Source organism: Hyperolius riggenbachi, chromosome 4, assembly GCF_040937935.1.
Source record: "Hyperolius riggenbachi isolate aHypRig1 chromosome 4, aHypRig1.pri, whole genome shotgun sequence".
NCBI classification, from domain to species: domain Eukaryota; kingdom Metazoa; phylum Chordata; class Amphibia; order Anura; family Hyperoliidae; genus Hyperolius; species Hyperolius riggenbachi.
The window spans coordinates 316,423,815-316,433,983 of record NC_090649.1 but is presented as its reverse complement, the minus strand read 5'-3'; the positions used below and the strand labels follow the sequence as shown (position 1 = coordinate 316,433,983).

Below are 10,169 nucleotides of genomic sequence, written 5' to 3'. Positions count from 1 at the left end.
TTCACACAGCCCACGTTGCGTTACATGTAATGCTGCACGTTCGGTGCAAAGTGCAGCATGCTACGGCGTTGGAGCGGCTATAGCCGCGTTAGACTGTTTGCACATGCGCAGTGGGGGGCGGAGAGGAGGCGGGGAGAGCCAGCTACAGTAGCCGCGCACATGGCTACTTAATATTCACTGCACTGGCGGCAGCTGATTGGCCGGCGGGACCACGTGATGCGGAGTGTCTCGCTCCGCATCACGTGGTCCCGCTGGCCAATCAGCGCCACTCTGGGAGACATTATAGGAATCGAGCCGCCGAACGCGGCTTACTCTACCGTCGGCTTTTGCAGCACCATACGTTGTGTTAGGTGCACGTTATGCGACCTTAACGTGCCACCTAACACAACGTCTTGGTGTGCAAGAAGCCTAAAAGGAAATAAATACGGACGCCTACATATTCTTCTCACTACAGTTGTCTTTTAATGAGTAACTTTAACCAAGGATTACATTTCATCCCAATCAGTAGCTGTCCTTTGCCACAAGAAGTCTTTACCTTTTTTTCAAATCGATCATCAGGGGGGTCTGTATGGCTGATATTGTGGTCAACCCCCTCCCACAGTGTGATGTCATGACCATGGTCCTGACAGTATGCTGTCTGTGAACCTTGTTGCTTTGTGGCAAATAACAGCTTTTTCCAACTACCAAACGAGTATCTCCCTCTGTGCATAGAACTCTCAGAAGCGAACATTCCGTGCAGATCACCTGGCAGAACTAACAATGTCACAACCTGTGATAAATGTAAATCATGAGAGGAAAGATTTTACAGTGGGCAGACACTGACTAAATAATCTATGAATTAATATTGTAAACAAGAAGCAATTTACTACATTGTTATTTTCACTACAGTTCCTCTTTAAATATATACCCCTGTCACACCTCAGGCCATGCCCTGCTACACTTTTAATCAAATATGCGTTATCTCCGTTATTGTATTAACCTTCCCCCATTTATACAGTGAGTTTTATTTTTCTCACCATCTCTCTGCTTGAGATAAGACCAGAATAGTAACAAAATCTGTCTGAAAATACTGTAAATGCTCCCACCAGACCATGGAACAATGTTTGTTTGATTGTGCTCTGAATCAATAAAGCTTGGAAAACAAAGAAAAAAAACTCCGTGTGTGTGTATAGTGTACTGGTTGCTAGGAAGGAGCTGTGTTGCCTAGCAACTGGTCACCACACAGCCTATTCTCAGCTTTCACGCAGCTTGTCAGCGTACAGCTACTTGTGGATGAGATCCAGAGCTGCAGAGCTGGTAAGACCATCAGATTTGTGTGTGTCCTGCCCACCCAGCACATACTATAGTTTACATGTGTTCCCAAGTCCAGGCTCTGCCCCAGCTTCTCAGTGTTAATGTCCATTTTCACAGCTTTTAAAAACAACTTAACTCTACAACGTACTTGAAATCTACAGGGCATGAAGGTAAAGGCTAAACAGCACTTTTACAGGGATATCAAACTGACATTCTATTTATGGCTCCTGTCCACTAGCAGTGTTTTGTAATTCGTTGACAATCACTTGCGGATTGCAAAAGCTTTTGCAGCGATGTTTCCATTAGTGCCCAGCATTAGCAACGCAAATTTTTTCCCCAACCCACTAGTGGTGTCTGCTGCATTTTTGTGCACTAGAGCCAGGATTGTAACTACAAATCATGGGGTCCATCTGAAAATGGCGCCTGCGAATAATGGCGCATGTTGTTGCCGCTAATCCGTTTGACGCTTATCGCTATTTAACCTTAGAGCCTTATCGCTATTTAACGTTAAAGTCTTATTTTTATTTAACACACAGAACCCTCTCTGTACCTATCCCTAACCCTAAAACCCCCCTGGTGGTGCCTAACCCTAAGCACCCCCCTGGTGGTGCCTAACCCTAAGCACCCCCCCTGGTGGTGCCTAACCCTAAGCACCCCCCTGGTGGTGCCTAACCCTAAGCCCGCCCTCCCTGGTGGTGCCTAACCCTAAGACCTCCCTGGTGGTGCCTAACCCTAAGACCTCCCTGGTGGTGCCTAACCCTCAATCTCCCCTGGTGGTGCCTAACCCTAACCTTGACAGTGTTACATTAAATCCATTCACTGTTTTGCAGTTAAATAACTTCCGCAGTTTGGCTTATGTAGGGTGCTATTGATAAATAACGTTACTGTGCACGATAACGTCTGCTGTTTGGCATATGAAAGGCACTATTGATAAATAACGTTACTGTGTGCTGTTTCTCTTCTTTTTTCCCTGTGCGCCATTATTATGCAGTACTAACGATAAATAGCGATAAGCATATCTTTTTAATGCGGCGCCATTTTTATGCATAGGCGCTGTGCGCCATTATTCACTGATCCAAAATCATGGGGGCCCCAGCAAAACTTTGTTGGGAGCCCTTAATGTTCACAACCCTTCCTCTTTTTGGCGACCCTCACAGAGCCCATCTCACAAGGGTCATAAAACAAAAAAATGTGTGGCCATCAGGATCTTCACACCCTTAACAAGTGTAGCCACAAACACACCCGATCTGCAGTATCACAGAAAGGGAAGTTTAGTAGTTGGGGCCCCCACACATCTACCCCACCCTCAGCTCCCTCCTAGTTCCCCATTGTGCTGCTATGCAATTTATTTGCAATCTGGAAATTCAAAATATTTTTCTGCCCATTTTTTTCTTTTGTCCAAAATGCAAAAGCACCACAATCGCAATATATACCCATCGGATTGCTGCAAAATTGTGATAGTGGAAATAGAAATGTGATTGTGCTTCTTAGTGGAAAGGGGTCCTAATTAGAGATATTGAAAGTTTTTTAAAGATGTACTCCGCTCAGGATTTTTTTCCCTCAATGGGAATTGAGAAGCATAAGTGAGGGAAGGTTTACTTAGGCTGGGGTGGCTCTTGAGAAAAACTGCAGCGTTTGGCCGCATATCAAAAACATATGTTGCAACACATGTAATGATAGCCTACAGTATGTTGCCGCGGCATTGTCAGGAGGCATCTGTCATTCTGCATAGCATAAAAACAATACAACCTGCACTACTGTCACGCACACGTGTTTTCTCATTGAATTCAATGAGAATTGAATTCCCACAGATGCAAGTGTGATCTCTCCCTTTAAGGCAAGACTGCTATAGTCATTTCAGACTTCCAGGCATGGCAATCCAATACTTTCAGGAGTTGCATTAAAGGAAACCTAAACCGAAGTGTAAGAAAAGAGTTTTACTTACCTGGGGCTTCTACCAGCCCCCTGCAGACGTCCTCTGCCCTCGTGATCCTCTGGTCCCACGCCGCAACTAATTTGGTTTCACTGCAGTGGTGCCGCACTGCAGGGCCGACTGGTAGCCCGTCCAGGTCTCCCCGCAACTAAATGTACCACTGTGAACAGGGCCCAAGGTTGCGTACACACATCCAATTTTGATTCACTAATGATTGCTCAATTTTACCACTACTGTGTAGTATGACTGCTGACCTACACAATCTCTTCATAGTTTTCAAAATGTGTTTGCCTGCATACTACGTGGACATGCTAAAATTGGCCAATCAAGAATGGATGTGTGTAGGCACCCTTAAAGAGAACCTGAACTGAAAATAAAAAGTCCAAATAATGATACACAGGTCATACTTACCTCCTGTGTAGTCTACTACTCAATCTCTTTCTCTTCTCCTGCGTCCCATTTATCCACTGTGATCAATAGATTTCTCCGTCCTCCAATTTAAAAATGACCATTACCCCATAACCGCTTACTGGTCAGCACACTGTTAAACTGTAATATCGCCCATGTGAGCCATAGGGAAACATGGCCATTACCTTGCACACTCAGTTATAACTGACAGCTGCTGATATATAACTGACAGAAATTGGTATATTTCAGTTCTGACAAAATCTTGTCAGAACTGGAAGGGATCACTGTAAGAAGAAAATGGTGAGCTTCTGAGAGGAACTGACAGTGAGGTTAGTATGTAATATTCATTTGCAGCTACTTCCTGTGTCTATTTTAAATAATTTTCCTCGTTTCAGGTCCCCTTTAAGCCTAGTACACACTTTCAATTATGATTTGCCAATAGCTGACCAATTTTACCACCTCCATGTAGTATGAGAGCCAACAGATTTTGGCCTCAATTCACTAAGCTTAAAGTGACTCCGAGCTCAACGTAAAAATAAAATTTGAACTTACCCGGGGCTTTCTCCATCCCAGCCCTGGTCGGGACGTCCCACGCCGGCCTCCTGGCTCTACTCCCGGCGGCTGTCCGCATAGCGCGGACAGGCCGGTCCCCCGGGCGACACTGGCGAGTGTCGGGCCTTCTTCTTCCGTATACGTCACGAATGACGTCACACGCCGTTCGCCGCGCGTCATGTCGGCGGCCGGCGTGACAGCACGGCGCATGTGCGATTAAACCGCGCATGCGCCGTGCTGTCACGCCGGCCGCCGTCATGACGCGCGGCGGCCGGCGTGTGACGTCATTCGTGGCGTATACGGAAGGAGAAGGCCCGACACTCGCCAGTGTCGCCCGGGGGACCGGCCTGTCCGCGCTATGCGGACAGCCGCCGGGAGAAGAGCCAGGAGGCCGGCGTGGGACGTCCCGACCAGGGCTGGGATGGAGAAAGCCCCAGGTAAGTTCAAATTTTATTTTTACGCTGCGCTCGGAGTCCCTTTAACTCCTGTCTTTAATAACTCTTCTGAGCTGTTTTACAGTTATCACCATGGTGATATAATTGTGATAACTGTAAAACAGCTCAGAAGAGTTATTAAAGACAGGAGTTAAGCTTAGTGAATTGAGGCCATTGAATAGTATTTTAGCAGATTGCATAGGTAAACCCGCATACTACATGGAGGTGGTAAAATTGGCCAATCATAATTGGAAGTGAGTACCAGGCTTTACAGTGAAAAAAAGGAGAACAAACTAATTATATATAAAGCCTGGTACACACTTTCAGTTATGATTGGCCAATGACAGACCAAATTTACCACCTCCATGTAGTATGAGGGTCAACAGATATTGAATACTATAAGTAGATTGAGTAGGAAAACCTTCGTACTTCATGGAGGTGGTAAAATTGGTCAGTGATTTGCCAATCATAATTGAAAGTGTGTACTAGGCTTGAGAATGGGGCTTTAAATACAAGTGTATCTCATGCTGCACATATCACTTTAGTTATCCTTTAAAGGAACAATGTTGCTCAGAGAAGCTGTATGGCAACCACGGCTGTGATATTTGGCAAATCAAAAGAGCATTGCAGATTGAATAAAAAGGGGGATAACAAGATCACACTAGTACTGCAAAGTAATATTTTCGGTATGCAATCGTGTTTCATTCATAACTCTAATCCCTGTTTTCTTGCTGTAGCTCATCCTATCCTGAACATCCTGTGAAGACCTAACAAACTGATCAGCCATGACATCTGTACTACCGGCTCAGAAGGAAATGGGAAGCGGAACCTACACATTCTCTAGTCAGCCCAGAGTTGTACAAAATCGCCGGAAATACAGAATAGTACAGCCACCTTTGTGAGTGTATTATCCTTCATCTGCACATATTAGGCCACTGTGTATTCCAGAGTGTAGGAATATATTCCAAGTAACTAAAACAAACACTGAAGGTACCTCGTTAAACTTTACTTATATTCCGCAAACTGTTTGGAAAAAGCAGCTGAGCACATATTAATAAATGCATACTGAATTCAGAATTGTTATGGCAGTACATCATAATGTACTTTAATCAGATACTTGCAATGTTTTTGCATTTTGATAAACATTATTAAAGAGAATCTGTATTGTTAAAATCGCACAAAAGTAAACATACCAGTGCGTTAGGGGACATCTCCTATTACCCTCTGTCACAATTTCACCGCTCCTCGCCGCATTAAAATTGGTTAAAAACAGTTTTAAAAGTTTGTTTATAAACAAACAAAATGGCCACCAAAACAGGAAGTAGGTTGATGTACAGTATGTCCACACATAGAAAATACATCCATACACAAGCAGGCTGTATACACCCTTCCTTTTGAATCTCAAGAGATCATTTGTGTGTTTCTTTCCCCCTGCAGTTCTCATGCACTGAAGTTTTAGGCTGCTCGTTTCTTCATGCAAACAGCTTTGCCCTTGTCTGTAATTTCTCAGTATGTGAAAGCCCAGCCAGCTCAGAGGACGATTTATCCAGCTTGTAAAAGATAAGAGAGAAGAGAGAAGCTGCCCTTATCTAAATAATACACAGGCAGTGTGCATAGAGGGGTCTGGAAGGGGGAGTTCATAGCAGAACCACAACACTGAAGAACTTGGCAGCCTTCCAGACACAGGCTGACAAGTCTGACAGGGGAAACATACATTGATTTATTACAGAGACTGTGCTAGTACAAAGTGCTGCAGTAAGCTAGAACACATTAGAATAGCTTTTGGAACTTGTAGGATGATAAAAAACAGGATGTAATTTTTGTTACGGAGTCTCTTTAACATATTTAATGTAGTGTAAAAGGCAATCACCCATAGCAACTAAATCACATTTGCTTTTTAGTGAAAGGTACTGTCTTATGTATCCCCCTGTGCTGCTGCACTTAACCTTTTCGTTTAACAATGGTTAATTTGCATATATTCAGCAGTGATGCACTGGGAGACATCTCAAGCTCACTCAAACCTGAATTATGGCAAATTCTTTCTGTTTTAAGAAAGCAAACTCTTGTTTTCTTTTTTTTATATGACATTATTCCTGCATAAGTTTAAAGCAGACCCGAACTCTTGCACAGCACACAATAAAACAATCTTTATTCCACATGTTCTGTGTTTGTTTAGGCAGATTAGGGTGTCTAATTAGTTCTTATCAGAAAATGTGACTAGACTGCAGGAGAGCTCTGCCTAGGTAGCACTCCATGTAGTAAGCACTAAGGCTTAACCCTTTTATTGCCTTCTGCAAAAGTGAAACCAAGTAAAACATCAGGGTTCTTTTTTTAGGATTTCCATAAGGTAATCATTCTGTGTCTAAACTTTTAAAACAAAGAGAACGTTCGAAATAAGATAGCACTTTCTGGGGCTCAAAATCAATTTTATGTAGTTTAAAAGTAGCCATACACTGGCATATGGCCACCAGATTTGACCAACAGATAGATCCCTCTCTGATCGAAATCTGATCCGTCCAGCCCAACCAGATCTCCCTGCATCTAAATGTGCTCTCCTCGGCTCTTGCAGAATGTTGGCAGCGGAGTGTGCTCCCCTGTCCTCTGCCACGATCCTCCGGTGTCCTTTCTGCATCCCCACCGAGGCACCTGTACCCTGTGACCTCATGGCATGTACACAGTCACTTACAAGATCCACAGTACAATGCTAAATCTATAACACCGCTGGTTAGCTTTCACTGTTCCTGACACACTTTGACAGGACAATTGTCTTTGTGGCAAAGTTTGGAGTTATTATTATACATTATTTGTGAAGCAGCAACAGGTTACACAGTGCTTTAAAGTAAATTATTTAAGGGGAGAGAATACAAACCTAATGCAAACATTCACAAACATTTGACACAGTTAGGGAAGAGCAACTTGTTCATCAGGCTTATAATCTTAGGAATGGGAGATCCAAGGATACAGTAGGTAAGGTAGGTTATGTGATATGCAGTCAATACTAGTGCCAATGTCATTTACGATTAGTAACAATAGTGTGGTCTTTCTATAGAATATACTATCTGTTATGGCTACTCCCCTATTTATTAAATTATCATGCATCAGAATTGAAGGTTAAACGCTGTTATTTATAGTGTCTTACCCTCTCAGAATCAAGCTTTCTATGGCTTGACAGTAAAAGTGTGATTTTCACTTATGACTGTGAGGAAGTAATGACGTTTCTGGACAGCGCTGTTTCCTTACTACACATGGCCTCAATTGGGGTTTATCATAAGATATGCGTCTGTTTCCTCCTTTCCTGTTTAAATGACATGATACTAAATTTATCATTATCAAGGTGTTTTTTTTACACAGCCACAAATGAAACTCAAATCTGTACATCACTGGTGAGTCACAGTTTGAATCTAATAGTGGGCTTTATGATAACTTTTTTTTTCCCACCAGACAACACATGGTCTGTCTTCTATCCCCCACTGCTGCATGCCAGCATTTTCTGTTCACCACTCCTATCTATGCCAGCACCCTCTGTCTACCACCTCTCTCTTACTGGCCTCTGTGCCCCCCCCCCCCCCCCCTGCTCTAAGACTGTCAACCCTACCTGTGCCGGCATCTATCCCCCTAATGCTGCACGCCATGATGCCAGCATTTTCAGCCTGCCACCCCTATCTGTGCCAGCACCCGCTATCTACTACCTCTCTCTTACTTTTCTCTGTGTGCCCCCCCCCAACTGCTGTATGTCTGTTTCTGCTCTTTGCACCACGTTTTTTTGCAGTCGATTCTCAGCGCGATCAGTTCTCTGCTCTATTCTTTTATCTTTTTTCCATTCAATTCTGTGAGAATTGAATTTATCTATCGAAGGCATCTATCGGAACGATTCTTCAGCAAAAACTAAACATGCGTTCCCATCATTACACTTCTTAACCAATTAGAGAGCTTTAAGCCAGTAGTGGAGGCCCTGAAAGAACAAGCCTGTAAAACCTTTAATGCTGCCAGAACAACTACAAACCCCTTTCTCTGCCTTCTTTTATCAGATTTGATAAAGTAAGACAGGTGATGGTGCTCCTTCAGTTCAATATAGCTGTGAAGATCTTCAAACAGCCCTGCCCCTGTTTGGCCTCTTGCACACTGCAAGTGATTCCGATTCAGATTCCGCTTTTTAATCAGTTTTTACATCCGATTCAGATTCCGATTTGCAGTGTGCAGGGAGCAAACTGCAAATCGGAATCTGAATCGGATGTAAAAACTGATTAAAAAGCGGAATCTGAACCGGAATCACTTGCAGTGTGCAAGAGGCCTAAATCTGCTTGTCTCTGTACCTAGGCAACACCTGAGTGTATTCACATGAGAACTGCAGCTGTACCACATACTGATCTTATCACAGATCTAAGTTCAGTTCATTGTATGTGAGAAATGCATTGGCAGATTCTGAGGTTCTCCTTTAAAGGGAAACTGAAGAGAGAGGTATATGGAGGCTGTCATGTTTATTTCCTTTTAAGCAATACCAGTTGCCTGGCAGCCCTGCTCATCCTCTGCCTCTAATACTATTAGCCATAGCCCCTGAACAAGCATGCAGCAGATCAGGTGTTTCAGACTTTAAAGTCAGATCTGACAAGACTAGCTGCATGCTTGTTTCTGGTGTTATTCAGATACTACTGCAGCCAAATAGACCAGCAGGGCTGCCAGGCAGCTGGTATTGATTAAAAGGAAATAAATATGGCAGCCTCCGTATACCTCTTACTTCAGTTACCCTTTAATAATATGTGCAGAACTTCTGTGTAGAGAGCCAGGAAGCTCTGCTGTAACCTGAGGGAAAGATCTTTCCTCTTCAGTCTTGGAATGCAGGAAATACTTGGTGGACATGAAACGCTTTTCCTTTAGAAATATTGTTTTGGTTTTGTTAGAATTTAAATTGCAGATATACAGCTGAATGGAGCATACTGCAGTAGCTGTGTAGTTACTTTCAGTCATTGATAGATCCAACCTAACACATAGAAATCTAATGTGTTTGCTTTTTCTACCTACCTGGTAACTATTTGTCCCCACAATACAATGAAAATCATATACATTCTGTACATCAATATGCAAACAAAACATACCAGTATGCATATCTCGTTCTGTTACCAAAGAAAAAACTGTTTTGTGGCTGGCACACTTTCAGATGTCTATAGAAAGCTTTGGTGGAAATAGTATATAATCCTCCTAATTAATAAGTATAAATATATTTTTTGTCTCTAAGGACTGAAGACACATTTCAATATGCAAATATTATGTATGACCGAAGAGTGGTGCGTGGCAATACGTATGCACAACCTGTACTACCTCTGGTAAGAAAAACAAAGTTCAGCCTTATTTGTCTTATATTCACATGCACAATATATCTTTGTAGATAAGTCGGCCTGCAAATAAGCCAACCTCTGAACTTCCCTGACATAATTCCACCAAATAATATGACCTTCTAATAAGTCCACTGCCATACACCTGGAACAGGCTCTCCAAGCCCCCCATGTAGAGCATGCGATCCAGAGCCTGCTGTATACACATTGTGTTTTGAA

General features: G+C 43.1%; 1 protein-coding gene across 1 annotated transcript in view; it reads left to right on the top strand.

The window, feature by feature from the left end:
• Nucleotides 1-1,196: 1,196 nt before the first annotated feature.
• RSPH3 (radial spoke head 3) overlaps nucleotides 1,197-10,169 on the top strand; it is a 52,058-nt gene continuing 43,085 nt past the window's right edge. The window contains exons 1-3 of the mRNA XM_068231691.1: nucleotides 1,197-1,296; nucleotides 5,358-5,518; nucleotides 9,854-9,941. Of these exons, the coding sequence (XP_068087792.1) occupies nucleotides 5,406-5,518; nucleotides 9,854-9,941 (201 nt within the window). The 5' untranslated portion in view covers nucleotides 1,197-1,296; nucleotides 5,358-5,405. The remainder of the gene's footprint in view (nucleotides 1,297-5,357; nucleotides 5,519-9,853; nucleotides 9,942-10,169) is intronic.